Source organism: Rattus norvegicus, chromosome 10 (genome assembly GCF_021556685.1).
Source record: "Rattus norvegicus strain SHRSP/BbbUtx chromosome 10, alternate assembly SHRSP_T2T, whole genome shotgun sequence".
In the NCBI taxonomy this organism is placed as follows: domain Eukaryota; kingdom Metazoa; phylum Chordata; class Mammalia; order Rodentia; family Muridae; genus Rattus; species Rattus norvegicus.
The window spans coordinates 98,520,643-98,543,983 of record NC_141543.1 but is presented as its reverse complement, the minus strand read 5'-3'; the positions used below and the strand labels follow the sequence as shown (position 1 = coordinate 98,543,983).

At 47.6% G+C, this 23,341-nt stretch overlaps 1 protein-coding gene across 2 annotated transcripts in view; it reads left to right on the top strand.

Annotated features, from left to right (window-relative positions):
- The window catches only part of Pitpnc1 (phosphatidylinositol transfer protein, cytoplasmic 1), a 264,927-nt gene that overhangs the window by 197,101 nt on the left and 44,485 nt on the right, over nucleotides 1-23,341 (top strand). For both annotated transcript variants that reach the window (NM_001427418.1, NM_001427419.1), the window contains 1 exon segment: nucleotides 22,911-23,006. In NM_001427418.1, coding sequence (NP_001414347.1) covers nucleotides 22,911-23,006 — 96 coding nt within the window.

Below are 23,341 nucleotides of genomic sequence, written 5' to 3'. Positions count from 1 at the left end.
CACCTTCTAATAGTGCCACTCCCTGGGCCAAGCATATGCAAACCATCACACCCTGCAAGGGATTAATCCAGCTTTGATATTTAGAGGCGGACTTTTGAGGAGTCCTTAGAAATAGATTAAGTCTTCAGTGTGGGTCCCCATGATTAAAACACAGTGGTATTGAGAGATAAGAACACCCCTGTCTCTCAAACACACATACACACACACACACACACACACACACACACACACGCATACACACAAAACCTCTTGTCATGTAACACTTCCTGCCACCTTAGAATTCTGCGAGTAAGAGACCGAAGCTGCCAGATGTGGGCACCTCTAGAGAGTCACAAGCCAGACCAACATGCAACACAGAGACACCCTTGAAAACCGAGAAAAGGCAAAGTCCAAAAGTCCTGTTCAGATTGTGTGCGTGCGCTCGTGCGCACGCGTGCATGCATGTGTGTGTGCACATGTTTGTTTGCGTGTGTGTGTTTATGTGTGTCTGTGTGCGTGTTTGTTTATGTGTGTGTGTTTGTGTGTGTGCGCGCGCGTGTGCGCGCGTGTGTGTGTGTGTGTGTGTGTGTGTGTGTGTGTGTGTGTGTGTACGAGCCAGCTCCATAGAGGCCTCTGTGTAGGAGGGCTCCTCCTCCTCATTTCTTTACAAACTTTCCTAGCTCGAAGCTATTTCATTATTGTAATATAGAGCAGGCTAAAGCCAGAAGAAGCAGCTAATACATGGCGGGGGACGGGGAGTGTGTCTCATGAAAAACGAACAGATTTTAAGAGGGAAAAAAAATAAAAGAGGATCGGGTGAGAACGCCAGAGTAGGGAGGAGAGTCTGGCCCCAGAGACCTGAAGGCAAAGGAAACAAGTTAAAAATAAAATCAAGCTGAGGGTGAACCTCAGAGCCCCTCGGCCCGATCAAAGCTGAGTGGAGAGCCCCATTCCTAGAGCCCCACGTCCGGACAATTTATTTCTCCTCTCAGGCCCCACGCGTCGCCCCAGCTGAGATCAAATGACAAAGGACATCTCAAAATACCCACAGCCAAAAGTGCTCAGCCTGTCTCCCAGGTGGAGAAAGAGCGCTTTCGAGAGGCTCTGTCGAGAACCACTGATGGGTTTTCCAGCATCCATCCAAGTCCTTGGGCACTTGTCCCCTGCCAGCTGGTCGCTGCCTTCCAGCCCTGGACTAGATCTGGGTCCTGACTGGAGACCCCCGCCCGCATTGGGTGCTTGTGGCTCCCCCCCTCGCCCCTCTGGTTTTGCATCTTCCTCCTGGAGCCCTCCCGACCTTTTGTTAATGAAGATCTTAGCGAAGGGGAAATTTCATTAGTGGCTCACCATCTTGGGTCAGGGCTCTAAATTATGTTAGTTAAGTAAAGGTAGCATTGTAAGTCTGCGTTTGTGGGGAGCTGTTCCTGAGGACCGTGATGGACAGTAAAATAATAAATGATGGGCAGGAAGAAGGCTCTTAAAACCAGATTGGCCACTCAGGCCGTACCAGACAGAGCAAGGCTTCTGCTCTGTGTCAGAATGGAAGGCACAGAGCTCTTGGTTAAGGTCGCAGAGATAAAGAATGATCTAATACTTCTAGTACCCTATATATCATCGCAGTTAACATTCATAGCAACGTGTAAAGGGAGGTTCACTATGGTTCTTACTGCTCTTAAGAGATGTGTGTGTGTGTACATATATATGTATATATAATGTGAGTGCATACACGCACACTCCTAGCTCAGCAAGGGGAGGTGGCATACTCCCCCCAATACACACTTTTTAACTTAAAAATCAATAATCAGAAGGGATAGGAGTGAGCTGAGAAAACTCACACTGTACACACACACACACACACACACACACACACACACACAGAGAGAGAGAGAGAGAGAGAGAGAGAGAGAGAGAGAGAGAGAGAGAGGGGCACACACACACATATACCTTGTCTAAGGCTACACAGCTAATAACTGACAGAACTGGTTGCCACAGCCTCTTTTATTTTTTACTTTTATATCCTTTACACATACAACCTCATCTGCCCAGAAGCAGATCTTGTGACTGGGGTAGACCTTGGAGGCTAATCTCAGAGAGATTCCTGCCCTGAAACGGAATGTCTGGGTTTACGGAACCGTGGGCCGTGGGTGATAAATGAGAGGGTTAATCAGAAGTCTGGTTGAAATCCGTATGTAAGTCAGCGTGCATGAGTCGGGAAAGTCGGGGTCTCGGAAAACAAAAGCGGAGAGCGGAGAGCCACGCTTCAGAGCATCTCAGAAAAGGACACGCTCTCCGCAGATACCCTCCATGCCACTGATCTTCCTCCTGTTGAGAGGGGTGACTGGTTTTCGTATTGTCGTTGCTGCAATGGTGGCCCTGGGGGTTGAGCCCAGAGCCTGGCCCGTGTAGGCACCTGTTCTACCATCGAACTACATCCCTGAAGTCTCTTCCAAAGACATTTTATTGATTGGTTGGTTGGTTGATTGGCTGGCCGGCCGGCTGGTTGGTTGGTTAGTTTAATTAATTGGGGAGTATTTTACATCACATGTGTGGTGATCACAGGATAATTTGCAGGAAGCAGTTCTCTCCTTCCACCCCCATGGGTTCCTAGGGCTTGAACTCGGGTCATCTGACCTTGCAACAAGCCCCTTTATCCTCTGAGCCCTTTCACTGACTCTGTTTATTTACGTTTGAGACACGGTCTCTAACCCAGTCTTGGCTCAGACTCTCTATGTAGGCAAGGATGACTCTGAACTTCTGATCCTCCTGCCTCCGCCTCATGGGTGCATTTTAGGCATATGCCAACACACCCAATCCTTTGCAGTGGTGGGTATTGTGCATATTAGGTGAGCTCTCTACCCACTGAGCCCCATCCCTAGTCCCTCTAAAGACCCCATAGGACACATCTAATTCATAGGGGAGGTTTGGAAATGCAGGCTGGAGCCCCACAGCCCACCCCGAGAAGCTAAGCATTGGTAAGGTCCTTTGCCCAGAAGACTGTCTCCATGTCTGAGAGATTTTTAAAGCCGAACTTCATAATGGAAACACCGCTGCAACCTGCTATCAGCGAGAGTGATATTAAACTGGCCCAGAGCCAACCACGTGGCACAGAGATTAGCATTGCAAGTCAGATTGTAGGCTCAGGGCCAGGGGAGGTGGTGTACCCCCCCCCACCCCAACACACACTTTTCATTAAAAAATAATAATCAAAAGAGATAGGGTGGGTTGAGCGAAGTCACAGAAGAATTCTTGTTGAGCATATCTTACCTCTCCCTCAATGCTTGCCCCTGAGATATCTTGGGAAGCTTGCAAGGAGACCACTGCCTGTCTGGAAGCTTGGCCGGGGCTTAGCCTTAAAACGGTCTCCATAAGAACCCTTCTGGTCTGCCCCGACACTGCCATTCTTGATTGGCCTGTTTGACAGAGAAGGCCACAGGGAAACAATATCCAGCAAAGCCCAACCCCACCTGAAGTGGGAGACCACAGGCAAAGCCAAACTGACTTCCTGAGACCTGCTGCTTCCAGGGAGGCCCACGCTTGGGGTGTAGACATCTCTTCCCCCATCATTTCAGCACTCAGTAAGACCTGTGGAAGGCCATGCTTTGTGTGTGTGTGTGTGTGTGTGTGTGTGTGTGTGTGTGTGTGTGTGTGTGTGTGTTTGTGCGTGTGTGTGTGTAAAATACGTGTGGAGACCCTAAATCAGCATCATGTGTCTTCCTAGGCCATTTTCTATGTTACTTTTTTAAGGTTCATTTATTCCTATTTTATGTTTTTGCCTGCCTGTATATATGTGTACCATGTCCGTACAGTACCTAAAGAGGCCAAGAGATGGTATCTCAGATCCCCTGAGCTGCCTCATGGGTGCCAGGAGTCAAACCCAGGTCCTCTGGAAGAGCATGGCTCCTGACCCTTGAGCCGTCTCTGCAGCCCCATCTCTACCTTATTTTTTGAGATAGTCTCTAACTCGGTGGTTCTCAACTTTCCAAATACCGAGCCTCTTTAATATGGTCCCTCCTGTCGTGGTGAGCCCCAGCCCTAAAATTATTTTCATAGGTACTCTGTAACTGTAATTTTGATACTGCTACAGATCATAATGTAAATACGATTTGGGTCTCAACCCAGAGGTTGAGAACCAATGCTTTAACTGAACCTGACACTCCCCAATTGGCTAGGGCTAGCTGGCCAGTGGCTCTAGGGACCCCCTTGTCCTCTAGCTCCTTACGCTAGATATTGCCGTGGTGAGGATTTGAACCTGGTCCTCATAACTACAGAGCAAATATTTTACACACTGTGCCATCTCATCAGCCCAAGACTCCTTCCCTCACAGTCCAGTTGCTCATCTAGGTTGTAGCTCTCTGATTCCACGAAGGGGGGCCAACTCTTGGGTTCTATTGTGCAGTGGAGCTGAGGTGGACAGCCCAAGACCCTCAGATCCCCTATTCCGGGCACAAAGCACTGCCAGTAGCAGGCATCTCTGGTCTAAACATTTCTCAAAGACTGGATGATGTGCCCAGAAGTCCTGCTTTCGCCGGTATAAAATAAACCATGAAGGGCTCCTCCCGCATACCCTACTGAAAAGCCTCATGCCTTCCAGAAGCCGTTTCAGAGCCTCCAGTTGTTAGAGCTTTTTTTTTTTCCTATTCAAGTCATCTCGTCTCTGTAAATATTTACGTATGACTTTTCCCCTAGAACTCATTGAGAGTAAGTTGCAGGCGCAATGACCCTTCACCCTTGAATACGTCAGTGTGTGTGTCCTAGGAACAAGGACTTTCTTTTATGTAACCTCGGTGCAATGATTAAAACCTGGAAGTCGGACATTGAGCCAACAGTACAATCTGGTACACAGGCGTATTTACGTTTTGCCAATTTGTTTAGTCTTGTTTATTGGGGCCAGAGTTTCACGTAGCCCAGGCTGGCCTTCAATTCTATATAGCTGCGGCCAGCCTTGAACACCTGATCCTTCGGCCATCACGCTCCAAGTACAAGCATGACAAGTCCGCCCTACTGTGCCCCCCTCCACTATTTATTGGTCCTCTGATCCATGACCTCATGTTGCCTCTAGTGGTGAGTTCTGTGTGCCTGAGAGGTTTTTCTGTTTTGCTCATTCTGGGACTGTTGCTTATTCTCTGGTTTTCCTAGCTGTGTCTTATAGATTCCCACCATGCCTCTTCCACAGGGTTCTGTAGCCATACTATGTGACCTTTATGCGCACAGATGGCACCCTGGTGTCTTCTTGTCTGGCGTTTGAGAAGACTCTGGTGTCCTTTATTCATCTTTTTTTAATTTTATATTTATTTATATATCTTTAAAATATTTATTTTTGTCCACGCCGTGTTTGTCCAGAGCTGGGGGAGGGGTCATTGTCAGCATGGGCTCCAGATGTTGTTACAAAGTCACCCTGAGGTAGAGCAGGAAGAATCCCGGAGGCCTGATGATCCCAACCTGGCCTCTGACTCCAGCAAAGTGTGGACCGAGCCTTCCTGGAGTCATTGCCTCAGATGTGCTGAGCTCTTACAAGTTGGCTTCCGAGAGTGGGCACCAGGGAGACTGAGGCAGGAAGAGCATTTGAGCCCATGAGTTCGAGACTTGCCTAAGAAATTAAGTGAGATCCCACTTAAAGATGATAGTAATAACCCAACCACGATCAGGGGTTGGGGGAACGTCGCTCCATCAATAATAGAACGTTTGCCCAGCATAAATGAAGCCCTGGGTTCATCCCACAAACTGCCTAAACTAGGTGTGGTGGTATCCATTGATAATCCCAGCATCCACATGGAAAGAAAATTGAAGTTTAGGGCCATCCTCTACTATAGAATAAGTTTAAGGCCAGCCTCGGCTACATGAGACCTTGGGTTTGGGGTGAATGGGGGAGACGGAGAGAAAGAAAACATGAAGTCAGATGGATGTAGATCTGATCACACAACAAAACTGGCCAAATTCACTAGCGTTAAGTTCGCCTTTTGTCCCGAATTCAAGTATGTCGGATGGTCTAACCTCTTAAACAGTGCTCCCATCCTGGGCTGATGAGGTAACTCACCCCCAGTTTGATCCTCATCCCCATGGGGGCAGCAGGGGTGTGTATGATGTCCCTGCTTCTCCATTTGATCAGTCAGGGCCCTGGTTAAGACCTTAATCCTTTTCAGAGAAGTCTCTTAATAGACCTCTTCCCAGAGAGGCAAGGAATCTAATGCAAGCCCAGGCTGACTGTCTCACATTAGCTTCAGCACCACCTGAGAGCTTGTTAGACACCTACCCCAAAGCCACCAAACAAGAACTTGTGTTAAAGCATCAGGATTCTGTCAAGGTATTTTATGTTCCCATTAAAACATGATTTATTAATAGAACACATCAGAAGGCACGGCAAGGAATTCAAGTCATCCCTCAGACTGCTGTCCTTGCTCCCGGGGCATGACTCTCAAACTACTCTCTCCATTCACAAGATTCAGCCTTAAAAATCAATTTGAAGTTAGCCCCCTTCCCCATATTCATGAACAATAAACCTGATTGGTCTAAGTCCTAGTTTTTTCTCAGGTAATTTTTTTTTTCGAACTTTGACATCTGCTACTATTTGTTGGCTGTCACAAGATGTCACCTGCTAGCAGGCAAAAAAAGAAAAGGAAAGGAAAGAAAGGAAGACTCAACTACAACAAACATGCTAATTTAAAACTCAGGGTTTGAATATAGTTTTTGGTCCTACAAGAGGGCTCAGCAGGAAAAGGTGCTTGCTGCCAGGTCTGATGACCTGAGTTCAATGCCCAAAACCTATCAGGTGGAAGGAGAAAGCCAATCACCAAAGGTTATTCTCTGACCTCTATCCTTGACAGGTGCACATGCACAAACTGTAAACAAAGAAATAAATAAGTAAGTATATGTAAATCCTTGGTTCATAGTATAGAACAGGTCAGTTCAACAATAGCAAAAAAAAATTATAAAATGTATTCATTTGTTGTTGTTGTTGTTGTTGTTGTTGAGACGAGGTCCATGAGGGACCATCCAAGTGGCTGTGGTGGCTCGCAACTTTAATCCCAGCACTAGGGAGGCAGAGGCAGGCAAAGCTCTTAGTTTGAGGCCAGCCTGGTCTACAGAGTGAGTTCCAGGACAGCCAGGGCTACACAGAGAAACCCTGTCTTGAAACCACTCCCCCCCCCGCCCCCCGGAAAACAAAACTGAACTGGAACTGAGGGATGCAGAGGTGAGCCAGAGGCCTGACCTTCTAGCACGGTCCCTGTGTGCTTGGGGTACTTGATGGGACTGTAGTGGTGACTGTTCCTTAGTGGGACCCCTGCTCAGACTTGCAGAATTCAGCAGAATGAAAGGGTTGCTGTATGAAAGGGTTAAGTATATCTTGTCCCCATGTCCAGAAGCAGCTGTCCAATCCTGTCACTGAAACATTTACACCAGTTACACAGGTTAGGAGACATAGGGTTCTTCATAAGAAAATCATAACGGGCAAGCTTCAGCCGTGGCTCAGTGGTCCTGAGGTTGACCAGGATGTGTGAGGCCCAACCCTGCACTGCCATTTTTGAAAAAATAATAAGCACAGGAGGGCTTGGAGAAGCCACTCAACAGTTAAGAATGTCTACCACTCTCCTAGAGGGCCCAGGTTTGGTTTCCAGCACCCACATCAGGTGCCTTGCAACTACTTGTAATTCCAGTTCCAGGGTATCTGGCGCCCTCTGCTGGCCGCTGTGGGCACTGTACTCATGGGCCCACAAAGATACTCATAACCAAAACTAAAACCTTTTTTTTTCCAAGTAAAATCTTTTTTAAATTTTTTTAAAATAAAATAAATCACGAGAGTGTTACTTCTTGTACATCTGACCTTATTCCACAACTTAAGAATCAATAGATACTTGTTCAACCTCTCTCGGAATCTCATAGTGATATATGACATCCAAATTTAACAAAAGTAACATCAGCCAAGACAAACCACCAAGCGGAGGCAGTGTCCCCTTGTCAATTCCATCAGTTAGAGGCGAGTGCCTGTGGGAGCCCAAGAATTCAATTTTTAAGCAGATGTCACCCCCAAATGAATCTGTGATTACATATTGCTCTCTGATTAAAATGCCTTATAGGAGTCGCTGTGATCTTGAGAGATGCCAGGCAGATCTGAAGTGGGAGGGGCCTCAGGGCAAAGGTGGAGCAGGGGCCAGAACATAGAGGCTGAAGCAGAGAGCATGGCCTGGGGAGGAGGTGAGAGACCCTGAGGAGGGGGGACCGGACAGAGCTGGGAGGAGGGGAAGGCAGACTTTGAGGACAAGGGAGGGACTTGATGAATGGAGATAGACACTCTTGGCCTGTAATCTTCGGTCCTGCTGGGAGCTCTGCAAAGCTCCTTCACGCCTGTTGTCTTCACGGGTCTCAACAGCTTAGGGACCACTCCCGGATGCTGGAATGGCCAGAAGGACTTCCTAGGGTCCCCTATCTTCTAAGACATAGGTTCAGAATTAGAACCAGATATTTTCACTCCTGGGCTCTGATCTTCCTGCCGTAAGTTGATATGTTCCAGTGGGACTGAAGAAACTGACTTAGTGGATTGGGAAGAAAATTCATGGGCAGGTGTATGGGTGGGTGGGTGGGTGGGTGGGTGGGTGGGTGAGTGGGTAAGTGAATGAGTGAGTGTGTGAGTGGGTTGGTGGATGGATGAATGGATGGATGGATGGGTGGATGGTTGGGTAAGTGAGTGAGTGGATGTGTGGGTAGGTTGATGGGTGGGTGGGTAGGTGGATGGATGGTTGAGTGAGTGAGTGGATGTGTGGGTAGGTGGATGGATGGATGGATGGATGGATGGATGGATGGATGGATGGATGAATAGATGTGAATATCAGGAAGACGAGCCCCATGGCTGTCCATGTCAGCAAGATTAGAGGACCTGTCATAGAAACAGATGGTGAGATATAGAGGCTATGGAATACATCCAGTTTAGTGTCTGGCATGCTGGGAGAAGGAGAAGTATGAGATGGTGAGATAACACCCAGGTTGATTAAAAGACCACAAAAAGATCCAAGGTTAAAATGTTGGGAGTCAGAGGGTTTGGGGTAGGGGACATGGTGAACGTAGATCTAAATATGTTTGGTCCGACCAGAGATGGGCATGGTCATGTGACATAGATCTGGGCCTCAAGAAAGGTGTCTGAGATATCCAAAAGGCCTGCTGTGTCATTAGCAATCAAACACTCACGTTGTTACAGATGTCCGCTATAGCAATGTGAACATGCAGAATTATCATGGGATTGGAATCGATGGTGGAACACTTGACTAGCATTTAGGGGGCCCAAGTTTTATCCCAGCTTCAGAAAGGGAGAAGGAAGAAGGGGGGGAGGAAGAGTGGGGGAGAGAGAAACACCGCTTATTCTTAAAAATAACTGTTCTAGTCCACTGGGAAGAGAAGCAGGGTGGGGCTGTTTCTTAAAGATGACATTCAATCCAAAGCCGATAACTGGAGAGAAAGGCTGAGGCAGCAGGCGGTGCCTCCTCATTGAGGAAAACCATCCTGCACAGATCCCGCTGAGCCTGCAGACCTTATCATGCCCTTGGCCAGAGCCCCAGTCACCAACGACATCCCCACCATATGCTGGGCCAAGCCTATCCTCCCCCTTGTCTTGGTTGGGTAGCTCCTCCTAGAGGCTTCTACAGCTATCTCAGGTGGGGACAAATGGAGCTCTGCCATGGGTTCTGTGCCTGGTTCCTGACTTTGTCGCTCAGGGAGTTTATAACCCATCCACACAGAAAGGGGGTGGGGAATCAAAAAAATCACAAACTACCAGGAAACAGTTTGTTCCTTGATTTTTTTTTTTTCCCTGACAATAGATGCGGTCTCTTATGATTCTTCAGTGGTTTGGGGCTGGTGCCTGATGCATTGTTTTGCCCGGAGAGGTTCAGTAGGAATGAGCTGGATAGAGACGAAGGCCCTGAAACACCTCAGGATACTCATTTGGTGGACGGCAGAAGCAAGCCAGGGTGCAGGCCTCATCCCTTTGCCCACTCTTACATGGTGACCCCAGCCAGGTCCCCGCAAGCCTTTTCTGTCCCCTGTATTTCATTCTCTTCCCTCAAGGCTGAGTTAGTCACAAAAATAAAACCCCCCATACCTTAACTATTCTGTATCAGAAACTCTGCCTCTGTACAAAGCACTCATTGTGTGAGCTAAAAGAAAGAAAAGAAAAAAAACGTTGAGGGAACCAGGAAACCAAAGTCACCTCCAGGTGAGGCTGGTGCAGGCCAGGCAAACGTGGGTCTGCCAGCAGTTTCAGGTTCGATTTCAATTTGTCAACGTGAGAGAGAAAACCAGCCATTCCGGCTCCCAGAGACCACCTTGTGAACCGAAATAAGAAAGAACTGGGAGAAATTGGAGCTATTTTAAGCTCAGCTTCTGAGATTTATTTTTGGACCCATTATTGATCTTACTGCAGGGAAACCATACAGCCGTCTCTGCGCCAATACCCACACCTGCCCACGGGAGGTGCCGGGCCCCATCTCCCGGGCACCTCTGTGTCCAAAGGAGGCTGTGGCCCACCCAGGGAGAGGCTTTGCTCCTAGGCTGCCATCTGCATCAAAATTAGAACAACTTCTGAATGGAACCTTGTTACAGCCACCCTTGGAACCTAAACTTACAAGTTCTCCCCCCACCCCCCACCTTTTAAAGCCTTTTTAGCTGATGAATTCGGCAGTAGCATTTGTGACCTTGCTATACGGCTGTACTGAATGTCTCTGCCTCACCCATAATTAGTTGTCGTGGCCTGGAGCGCCTGACTAGGCTGTTGGTGGCAGTGATTTCCTACACCCCCTCCCCACTCCCATTCCCTATCCCCCATAAACGTCTTTTCCACATTGGTGCTGTCTTGCTTTTTCCCCACATAGCCTCACTCACAGGAGCCTGGGGATTCCTGAGGTCCTCTTGGGTGGGGTGGGCAACCTTGAGGCATGGCTTGAAATAGTTAAGTGCCTTCCTCTTATTTTGCGCGAGTCGCTTTTAGACTTGAACACCACCACCACCACCACCACCACCACCACCACCACCACCACCACCACCCCCACCCCCCCCCAATTCGAAGTGTTACTTCCCTCAAAGGCATCATGGCTGAGAATTCTCCACAGTTGTGTCCACCCCACCACCCTTTTCATCCTGTCTCCACCTTGCCACTTTACCCACTGTCCTTTGCTCTTTGATCATCGTGTCCCTGTTCTACCCAGTCTTTACTGATGACCTCTGTGTTGAACTTCACCAACCTCACAGTCATGGCCCTGAGTTACTCCTGCCCCTCCATCCCCTCGGACGGATTGCGCTCAGCGGGTCTCTGTCTGTCGATACACAGTTCTATAACCTTTCCGGGAGGTGGAGAATAGAAAGCACCTGTGTACCTTGGGGCCTCTCAGAAGCTCCTGCCTGGTCACTGAGAACAAAGCCACGTGTTTAGGGTGGCGGGCATCATTGCGGCCTGGGTGTGAGTAGAGGATTGTGGGAGTTTCCTAGACTACCATACAAGTGTCTCCACACAATAGAAGTGTTCTGACCTCACTGTGCTGGAGGTCAGAGGGTTGAACTCAAGGAGTCCGTGGTCCTCTAAAGGCCCTCTCAAGCTTCCTTCTTTGTCTCTTCCAGCATCTAATGGCGCCGCCAAACATTCCTTGGCTTGCGTCTCCACCCCTTCTGTCTCCATATCTGTCTCTGTGGTGTTTTCCCCACACCAGGTGCTCACTGCCTTCACTGTGTCTGCATCCCTTCCCCTTCTTATCAGGATCAGATTTAGGGACCCTCCTCTACCCAGAATTTCATCATAAGACCTTTGACTAATTACATGTTCAAAGTCCCTGTTTTCTAATAAGGTCTTTCTTGAGCTTTCTGGTAGACCTGAGTCGGGGAGGGAGCACTATTTACTCTACTGTAGGAGCACTGATCCCTGTGTCAATGGGAGAATCAGCACATACCCCACAACCCAGGAAGCCCACTCCTGTGCGGAAACTCGTGTTCATGCAAAAACCCGTCCTCAGATGCTTTCCGTTCCCAACTCTCTCTATTCAGAGAAATGGGTAAACGTCGCCCGCACGACAGGAAACAACGGTTCAACGCTAGAAAGGCACAAACTCTGAAAGCCTGCACAGTGACGAGGGTCAGGAGGGGGCTGTGCTAAGCCTGTCTCCAACGTTACGTTCTCCGAGTTTCCCTTCCATGCCTGGGGCTTCTGTCTTCTATAAAGTGCTAAGAGCCACACATGGGGGTCTTACCAGTGGTAGGCAAACTTGGTACCAAGGTTCTGTCTGAGACCCTTACAGAGCCCAAGCAATAGGATGTGTCTATGGTTTCCAGAGCTTGAGTGCATGGAGGATGTGCTACGGGTCTGTCTGAGGGTGATGGGTCGGTACTACATTTTAACTGTTGGAAAGATACCACTGGAAAACTGAGGGCTGGAGAGATGACTCAGTAGCTTATAATTCAGAGGACCCAAGTTCGATTCCCACTACCCATGTCAGGCTGCCCTCTTCCAGCCACCAAGGGCGTTTACCTCACATGCACACAGACACACACAGACACATATGTGCGTGGTTTTTTAATGAAAGTGCAGTGCCATTGTTTGTGTTTATAAACAAGATGGTACTGGGTCTTCTCTGCAGCTGGAGGCTTGTTCTTTGCCTGGTTTTTTTTTTTTTTTTGGTTTTGTTTATTTGTTTTTTAAGATTTTATTTATTTATTTTATTTATATGAGTACACCGTAGCTGCCTTCAGACACACCAGAAGAGGGAATCAGATCCCATTACAGATGGTTGTGAGCCATCCTGTGGTTGCTGGGGTTTGAACTCAGGACCTCTGGCAGAGCAGTCAGTGCTCTTAGCAGAGAATGATCTGAAACTTCCAATCTTCTGACCGTAGCTCCCAGTGCTGGTATCACAGGATTGGACCATGGTGCTTGGTTTACAGAGGTAGAACTGAGGACCTCATGTATGCTAGCCAATTTCTAAATTTTCATTTGTGCTGTACTCAACAAACTGAAGGGCTTTAGGATGCCTGCTAATCTCTTCCTCGTGCTTGACTAGTTTTCTGAGAGAGAGAGAGAGAGAGAGAGAGAGAGAGAGAGAGAGAGAGAGAGAGAGAGAGTTCAGAAATACTTTTAAAAAGTAAAATACTTTTACTTTTTATTGGAAGGGTACAGACTGGAAGGTGTGTGGTCTCTCCCAGGAAAGGGTCAGGCTCAACAATTCCAGACCCCACTGTGTGTCTCCTTGTCCTCAGACTGAGAATCAGACTGTGGCAGTACATACCCATAATTCCCATACTTAAGAGGCAGTGTCGGGAGGCTCATGAATTCAGGGCCCAGTTAAACTGTTAAGAGGATTCTGTCTTGGGGTAGGGAGGGGAATTAGCATCAAGGCTGTGGTGTCTTTCGGTGACAGAGTGCTTGCCTGGTAACGTACAAGGTTCTGGATTTCCTCAGCAGCTCCTCTGCCAAATTTCTCCTAAGCTCCATCTCGAAATCCATCTTGGCAGAGAGTTCTATTTTAGCTAGTTAAAAGTGATACAGAAAATGGTTCTTCAACGACTAATATCAGAATCAAGCCAGGGAGCTAGAGCGATGGCTCAGTGTGTTTAAGATCACGGGCTGCTCTTCTGAAGGACTCGGGTTCAATTCCCAGCACCCACATGGCAGCTCGCAACTGTCTGTGATTCAAGTTCCAGGGAATCGGACACCAATGCACGTGAAAAAAATTAAGCAAATTAGAGAGAGAGAGAGAGAGAGAGAGAGAGAGAGAGAGAGAGAGAGAGAGAGAAAGATGATAGATATTTAAGACAATGATTAGGTCACTTCCCAAATGTAATTACACATTTGTGTGTGTGTGTGTGTGTGTGTGTGTGTGTGTGTGTGTGTGTGTGCTGGGCTTCATAAATTTTCAATTAAAATTATTTTTTTTTAGAAAATCACACTGGGGGGAAGGGTAGGATAGGGGTTTTATGGATGAGAAACCAGAAAAGGGATAACATTTGAAATGTAAATAAAAATATCCAATTAAAAAACAAAAGGAAAAGGAAAATCACGCTGGGTGTGAGCCCAGTAGTAAAACATTTTCACAGCATGGGTTCATACATATATACTATATATTTGTATATAATGTATAGTAAACATTTTTAAAGTAACAATGTAAAAGTTAGTGGAAGTAAAAAATTTATGTGATCTGGAGAGAAAAACGGAGCAGTAAACATTTAAAATGTAACAAAGGGCTGGGCATGTAGCCTGGTGTGCCAGTGCTTGTCTAGACACATTATGGGCTGAGTTCTATCCCAGTCCCTACACAAACCAGGCATCATGGTGTAAGCTTGCAGCGGCAGCTCTTGGGAGGATCAGGAATTCAAGGCTGTCCTCAACCACGTGCCTAGTAATTCCAAAGACAACCTGGGTTCCATGAGTTCATGCATTTAGAAAAACAACAACACAAGTAGAACGGTCCCTCAAACCTAATGCCATGAAAGGGAGTCAAGTTGTCCCTGAAGCCAAGCACAGCATAAGGACAGCAAAGACATCCAGCCTGGCAGGCCGTGTAGGCTCACCACTTTCCAGGAACAGCGTTCCTTCAGAGCATCTGGGGCCGAAGGGGGGCGCCAGGGGGGTGGGGAATTGAACCCCTGGCCTTCAGGTTGCTTTACCCCTCTTTGCTGGCGTTGGAAAACTCTTCCCTTTTGCCTGACCAAAAGTCTAATGATGCTGTCCACCAGAGCCCTCTCCAGAGAGAGGCTGCTGTTTACCCAGCATTCCAGTCAATCCACCCAGCCGTAATACCCCTAAAGCCTGGGGCGAATGGAACGTTTGATGGGGATTAAATGAAAGCAGCTCGCCTCTCACTGCACGGCCAGATGGGGCTCTGATTCCGCTCCAAGACCAAGGTCGACTCCAGAGTGAGTCTGGGGCCCATTCTGCCCACCAGGGCCGCCAGCACCAGCAGTCAGTCCTGTAGGCACCCCACCGTAGAGATTGTGGGTTAGACCCTGGGGTCTCAGGGCCACATGGTGCAGCTCACTATGGGATAGGCTTCTTCTTTTCCTCCTGTCACAAAATCAATCAAACTCTTGGTCTTAGTTTGAGCAACCGCGTTGGAGGCTCGGCCACCTGTAACCCTAGCTCTTGGTCATGTGAAGCCCCCTTCTGACCTCAGCTGCACTCACATGCACGTACTCTCACATAGACACAGCACAGAAACATCATTTTTAAAAAGGGGAGGGTGTGGTGGTGGTGGTGGTAGTGAGACCCATCCCATGGGTGGGCACCAATCCCAGACACTATTAATGATACTCAGTTATGCTGGCAGACAGGAGTCTAGCATGGCTGTCCTCGGAGAGGCTCCATCCAGCTGCTGACTCAGACACATGCAGACGCCCACAGTCGAACAGTGGATGGAGCCTGGGGACTCTTAAGGAAGAAGAGGAGGAAGGATTGCAGCCCCCAAGCAGGTAATAACTCCACAGGGAGACCAACAGAGTCAATAAACCTGAACTGTTGGGGTTCTCAGAGTGTGAACCACCAACCAAGAAGCATACACAGGCTGGACCTACGCCTCCCCACATATCGGTAGAAGTGCGGCTTGGTCTTCTTGTGGGTCCGGAGCAATGGGAATGGGCTATCCCAAAAGGGACTGCCTATCCGTGGGACATGTTCTTCTAGCTCGGTTGCCTTGCCTGGCCTCAGTGGGAGAGGATGTGCCTAACCCTAAAGAAATTTGCTGTATCAGGGTAGGGGGATACCCAGGGGGCCTCCACCTGCTCAGAGAAGGAGGAGAAGGAGGTGGGGGGAAGGATTGTGGTAGGAGGTGACCAGGAGACGGGAAAGTAAGTGGGATGTAAAGTGAAGAAGTAAAATATATAATATATATTACACATAATATATATTATATATTAATTATACATAATATATTATATTATACATTATACATAATATAAATGATAAAAAGGATTGGAAGGCCAGCACTAGCCCCCCACACACACACACTTTTCCTCTGACCTTCATGCATGTATCCGGGCACCTGCACTAATTTACATATTGACACTTTTAAAATAATTTACAAAATAATGTTTTAAAAGCTGTACAAATGCATTGTGTTGGGCATTTCAAAGACTAGCAGTTTCTGGGTGGTGGTGGTACACACCTTTAATCCCAGCGTTCCAGAGGCAGAGGCAGACCTCTTTGAATTCAAGGCCAGCCCGTTTTCCAGAGTGAGTTCTAGGACAACCAGGGCTGCATGGAGAAACCTTGCCTTGAAAGAGCAAAAAACCAACCAAACAGAAAGAACGATTCACTTTGTGAAAAGAGGTGGATTTATGAATATGCCGAATCCTGTATGAGAGGAGCTGAAGCATCTTTGAGGTTTGGCGTTTTGATAGCGTATGGATCATGTGATCTAGTGTGTTGTTTGGCTAAATCTTGTTTTAAATCTAGTCTTCACAAAATGCCAAGTCCCGTAAGACCTTATCTTCCACCTCTGAGGGGCCCACTGTGAAACGTACCTAGTAGGGGTATAAACATTTACCCACCTACCGAATGATTGCCTAGATCATATTGACCTGTGAACAGGTATGCGGGGGATTATCGTGATGGTCTTAACAAATGTGGAAAGACCCAGCTTGAAAGTGGGCAGCGCCGTGTCCTGGTTTGGGGCCCCAGAGCAAAGAGAGCAGGGAAGGCTCGCTGAGCGCGAAGCACGCATGCGTTCCCTCTGCCCCTGACCGCGGCGGTGATATGACGAGCTGCCTCGGGCTCCTGGCACCGTGACTTCTCCGCAGTACCGGGTTATAAATTGCAGAGATGGACTGTAAATTGGAATTATGAGCTAAAATAAACCCCTCTCTCCCCGAAGTTGCTTATCATCAGGATATTTCATCCCAGTGACAGGAGTAAGGCGAGGACAGGCGCAACGAGGCAGCAGTAAAACAGCCTTCTGCTTTCAGCGCCCCTCCTCGCTGCCCTTCCTTGGTATGTCTTAATTAATCACATCCCAGATGCTGAAAATCTAGTAGAAGGGAACAGTGGCTTGGCTGGGTCGCCTTGTCCTTTCAATTGTATCTGAAGCATAAAATGAGACGACTGGTAGGTTTTTCTCAAAATCCCTACCCATCGGCCATCTCTGTCCTGCCTCTGCACATAGCCTCAACCAACACACTACAGAGAAAGCCAAACAAACCAAAAGCACGTGGGAATGGTTTGCTTGGGGAAAAGATGTAGCGTTAGGTAGACGCTGTGCCGTTTATGTGAGGAACTGAAGCATCTTCTTTGAGGTTTGGTACTAAAGGATACCTGTGCCCCCCCCTTTCTACTTACACCCTCAGTTTAAATAATAATGATAATAATATACAATTTGTTTTTTAGAATTCTTTCATGTTTACAGAGAGATTGCGTGGCAGTACAAAGAGCTCTCATCTAAGCTTAGAAACGTGTCTCCTTTGGGGAGTGGGAATTAAACCCAGTGTCTCTCACACATGCTAACATAAAGGTACGCCCTACACACACACACACACACACACCCTGAGTTTGAACCTTAAACCACAGAAGTTGCTAATACCAAGAATGGAACCCAGAATCCATGCATCTGGATTTCCAAACCATTTCCAATAGGCTGCAAATCCCACTCCCCTCCCCCCCAAAAAATTATAAAATTTGGAAATGAGACAAAATAATACAAAAGTCTAGGAAGATGATCCTTTTCCGGGAGAAGTCCAGACGGCTGGGAATAGGACACATTCTATTTACAGACACACAGCAATGGAAAGGAAGCCAGAGCGCGCTCCCCAGTCCGTGTGACAGAAAGGAGCTGATCACGCAGATCCATCCTCACTACCGTGGCCATGATCCCACAGTGAAATATGCAAATCTCCTTCCCCCAGTTTCTGATTTCTCTCCCTTGTCATCCCATTGTTAAGAATCTTTGTATCTAAATCTTTTCAGCTTAATTTAAGTGACTCACTTTAAGACAAATTCTCAAAGTGTACATTCCCAAAAGTGTGTGTATGCATGTGCGCGTGCGTCCGTGTGTGAGTTCGTGCGTGCATGTGTGTGTGTGTACATACATGTTAATGTGTGTATAGACATGCGTGCAGGTGCTGATGCACATGTGTGCACATGCACGTGGAGGTCAGAGGTCAGCACTGGATAGATAGATATCTTCCTTATCTGTTCTCTGACTCCTTCTTTAGACTTACTGAAAACATAGAGGCTTCTCCTAAAACCTTGAACACTAGAGCATACTGGTCTCTCTAATGTCTCACACCTCAAAATGTTGCCCTTATGTGATCCTGAGTTCAGGCACTAGAAACCCACCCAGAAGTATTGACTGCAGAGCCGTAGTCAAGCGGACTTCCGCACGCTTGGTATTTCAGGGGCTTTGGCACAAATTAAGCCTCTTGTTATCAAGAGAGACCGGTGAGTGTACAAAGTTTGCTCCTAATAGAACACCTGAGCTACTGAACCAGGGATTAGTGAACACCAAGTCTTAAGGGCACGCTCGGTGGTGACCAGAACATACATTTTATGAGTAGTCAGACTCCAGGGTAATCTTCCTAGAAGGAAGCAGGAAGTACTTTGTGCTGGTGATGGTCTTCTCAGGAGGGCTATGAAAAACAAGTCTTCAATCATGGGGAACCTAGTTGGAGAGCCGGGAGCCAGGCCCTCCACTCTGAACTTTGTTGCTGACTGACTGACCTTATGGTTTTGAACCTCAATTTTCCTCATCTGAAAATTGGGAATATATAATAGAGTTTTATTCACGCCTCCTCTCCCTAGGTTTGCAGTGTGTTCATTTCCTTCTTCTATAGCACGTTCTTTATTCTGCCTTTTAGTTCAGAAATAGCCTTGGTAACTTTTCCAGGGCAGGACTCCAGCTCTCACCATCCCTGTTATTTCTCCAAGCTGGTCCCAGCACCTGCATGCAATGAGTATCAGCTGGGGCCCTAGCAGAAGGCAGAAATCACAGTTATCTGAACAGAAGGAGTGTAATATCAGGAGTTATTAATGTCTGGTGGAAGCAACTACCAAGATGGGACGAGGACGTAGAGGTTACTATAGAGCTGAAGCTGAATGCCCAAGGAAGGGCAAACTTTAAAAGCCTTTCTCTATGGCTAAGGTGTCATTTGCTGACATCTCTGGAGAAGGTGTGGCTGTCACCAGCAGGGTGGCAAAGGAGTTCCTTACACTCCCTTAACAGCAGTTGGGTGCCAGTCATTGAACAACAGAAAGTCTCCTGGGACACAGGCAAGGTGAGGTTACAGGCCAGGTGTGCCAAGGAAGTTGTCGCGCACTACCAGTGCAAGGCTAAAACGCACAGGGTGCCTGCATCAGGAGGGCCAGAGCCAAGTGGTTCCTGGGCCCGCTGCCAGGACTGCAAGGTCATTGAGTAACTGCCCTCCAGGCACGCAGCAGGGCAGAACAACATCCTTTCCCACAGACTGAACACACGCCCTCCAGAATCCAAGCCTGAGAGAGACCAACCCTTTCCCCAGTAGCATCTCCATAGCGCCCTCTATTGACAGGGCTTGAGTAGTACTTGGCTCAAGAGGGGAAATGCTCATACCGTCCTAACCTAAGAGAGAAGCAGTAATGCAACGTGAGTGATTTTATATATATATATACATATATATATATATATATTCTAATTACAGTTGGGGAAATGGTTGAGTCAGTAAAGTACTTTCCTTACAAGCAAGAAGATGCCTTCACATCCCCAGCACCCCCAGGTGTGGTGGCATGCATTTGTAATCCCAATATTTGGGTGACCTGGCAGAGAAAAGAGGGTCCCTGTAGCCCACCGGGCAGCCGATAGCTAAATGAATAAGATCCAGGTTCAGTGAGAGACCCTGTCTCAAAAGAGAAAGTTGGGGGTCTAGGGAGGGGTTCAACAGGTTAAAGCACCTGCTATTCAAACATGAGGGCTTTAGTTCAAATCCCAGCATCCAAGTAATTACAGAAGCATAGTCATGCACTCCTGTAACTCCAGCTGTGCTCGGGGCGTGGAGACAGGAGGACTGCCAGAGCTTATAGGCCACCAGCCTCGCTCCAGGATCCCTGACATCCTCCAAAGCATATGCGTGCCCTCACAACTCGCACATACATAATAATTAACTAATCTTTAAAAAGACAATCAGAAAGTTGATAATGACAGAAAACACCTGATTAATTTCTGGTACATACTCTCTCCCTTCCTTTTCTACCCAACCCCTACACACACACACACAGGCACAGACATGCACATACAGACACATACACACATAACTAATTACCTGAGTTAAAGCCACACAGCTTGCCAATGACCCTCTTAACCCCTGCCTACTCCCCTTCTTTAAACCCCATAGACTACACCAACGAATGTCAATCCCCTGTGTTTCTTTCGTAATTTTCTGTCTAGAAAGCCCCATTCCCTCGGGCATTCTGTTTTGTCTTCCTTCTCCTCTTGGCCTTCACTTAAGAGACTGAGACTCTGACTCCCACGATCCCTCATTTCACAACCGACTTCTCCACACAGGCTCAATGGTTTCGCCCTCTGTCTGCTTCATTTCCAGGCAATCCACCTGTCTATCCCAGGCAGTCGGAGTGCCCGGAAGCACTGGACTGAAACAGGCCGTGGGAGGAAACTGGGTTCATCAAAAAGCCAAGCCTTCTATGCCTTTGAGGAATGTGCCACAGACATCTCAGGGCAGATGGAAGGTTCATCATCCCTAACCAGTCTGAAGACATTTGTCCATCTAATTTTAGAATTTAGGACAGATAAGAAGAGTAGAGAGTTGGAGGACTGAGAGGTGGCTCATTGGGTAACGTGCTGACCGATCCCCGTACCAACATAAGAAGCTGTGCATGGTGGCATGAAGTGGTGGGAGACAAGATGCAGGAGGGTCCCAGCAGCTCACTGGCCTTCCTGTCCTGATTAAGCTCCACTGAGCTTCAGAGTCAGTGAGAAAATAGGTAGCGAGTGAAAGAGAAACTCTGGCTTGCACACGTCATGTATGGCGCTTGCACATACACACCAAAACATAGGACGGAGGAGAAGACAGACGATAGAGTAAACAGCAGCCTTGGCAGAGTTTCCAGGATGGCCACTAAGCTAGAAATGCTCACCTGACTCAGGTGAACAGCCCTTGGGCACTGCCCCTCAGAAGGGTGGGTTAATAGGCAGCCACTGTGCATCAAGACAGTGTTGGTAGGTGTCCGCCATCTTAAATGTTAAATGGTTAACATTTTTCTACAATGCCCCATCATCTGTGGAAGAGTGTGATGGGGATCCCTGGTAGTGGAATGAGACGGGGTCCAGAGACTCCTTCCAAGGATAGCGTGACTTTCTAAACCTAATCTGCTCAGTATCCTTAGAGGCTACCTCATCGCTTCAGACTAAAATATGGGGTGCGTATAGTGATTGATAAAGTTCTAGATCTAGGGCTGGAGAGATGGCTCAGTGGTTAGGAGCACTGACTGCTCTTCTAGAGGTCCTGAGTTCAAATCCCAGCAACCACATGCTGGCTCACAACCATCTGTAACAAGATCTGATGCCCTCTTCTGGTGTGTCTGAAGACAGCTACAGTGTACTCACATATAATAAATAAATAAATAAATAAATAAATAAATAAATAAATATTTTTTTTAAAAAGTTCTAAACCTAAAGAACCCACCCTGTTTACATACCAATGAAATCACACTCTTACGTTATCATGAACTTAAGAGTTGGGATGTGGCCCCATTGGTAGAGGGCTTGCTTACCATACCGAGCCCTGGGCTCAGTCTTAAGTATCTCAGCAGACCAGGCCGGCAGATGGAGGTCTGCCGTCTCTGTTTGGGGGAGGTGGAGGCAAGAGGATCAGCAGCTCAAGGTCGTATTTGGCAGCTCGGGCAAAAAAAAAATCCCTGGCGGTGGTGGTGTAACCCTTCAGTTCCGGCACTCATGAGGCAGAGGGAGATGAATCTCTGGGAGTTCAAGCCTAGCCTGGTCTACATAGTGAGTTCTGGGACAGCCAGGACTATGTGGAAAGACCCTGTCTCAAAGAGAGGGGGAGGGGAGAGGAGAGGAGAAGAGAGGAGATAAATATGAGAAGAAAATGTTTAAACTTAGGCAAAAGAAAGGGCTTGTGGTTTATTTTCTCTTTGCTTGTCTCTGTCTCCTGCCATGAGAGTGAATTATTTGTGAATAATATACACATAAAAGTTAATGAGGGGCTGGCGAGATGGCTCAGTGGATAAAGGCATCTGTTGCCATCCATACCTGGCAACTTGAGTTAGATCCCCAGGACCCACATGGTGGAAAGAGCCAACTTAAGCAGCTTGTCCTCTGACCTCCATCTCTCATACACACACACACACACACACATACGCACACACACACACACACACACACACCACATACGCACACACACACCGCACACACACACATACGCACACACACACACACACACACACCACATACGCACACACACACCGCACACACACACATAAATGCAATAACCTTTTTTTTTTTAAATTAACGAAAAGGCCCTTGTACCCTTCTCCTCTAATCTTGGGCTGTGTCTCTGCTTTTTTTTTTTTTTTTTTTTTTTTTTTTGTCTCAGCTCTCCCCAGACCCTCCCAGCCTCTGCCCAGATGAGCTGCCAAAACCCAGCAGTCTCCAATTTTTGGAAGAGCTTTTTGGAAAAGATTTGTTTCCTCTTTCTTGAACTTCTAAAAACAGCCCACTTCTTCATCTTCCCCTCAGCGTGCGATGACAGATCCTACACCTGCCTCTGATACCACACAACCTAAGTGAGGAATAAGAAAGAGCCTGTCAAGGTTCTCGCACATTCTGCGGCAGGCAAAGCCAGCGGGTGTGGGTAGGGCCATGGGAAGGTGCCCTGTCAGGTGCCTGCTGCCCTAGGCACGGATATCCTAACTACCGGCGCTCAGCAAGATTTCATCTGCTAATCTTGGATGTGCTGCTCTGTCCTTTCAGATTTTTGACAGTGAAGCCAAAGACCTCGAGAGAGAAGTATGCTTCATCGATATCGCCTGTGACGAAATTCCAGAACGCTACTACAAAGAGTCTGAGGTAAGTAGTCATAATTGAAGCAATTCGTTCATTCGTTCGTTCGTTCGTTCGTTCGTTCATTCCACTGTGATTGATGAAGCACTTCCTTTCCTAGGACACTTCATGTGACTTTTATGTTCATTTGGTTTGGTCTCACCATCTCACTAGTTAACATTAATTTTCTTTAAAAATGGATGCGGATGTTTTCTGTACACCAGATGCGCGCAGTGCCTGCAGAGGCCTAAAGAGGGCACCAGATCCCCCTGGACCCATTAGGGATGATTGCAAGCTGCCACAGGGCTACTGGGAATTGAACCCAGATCCCGATTCCTCTGGAAGATCGGCCAATGATCTTA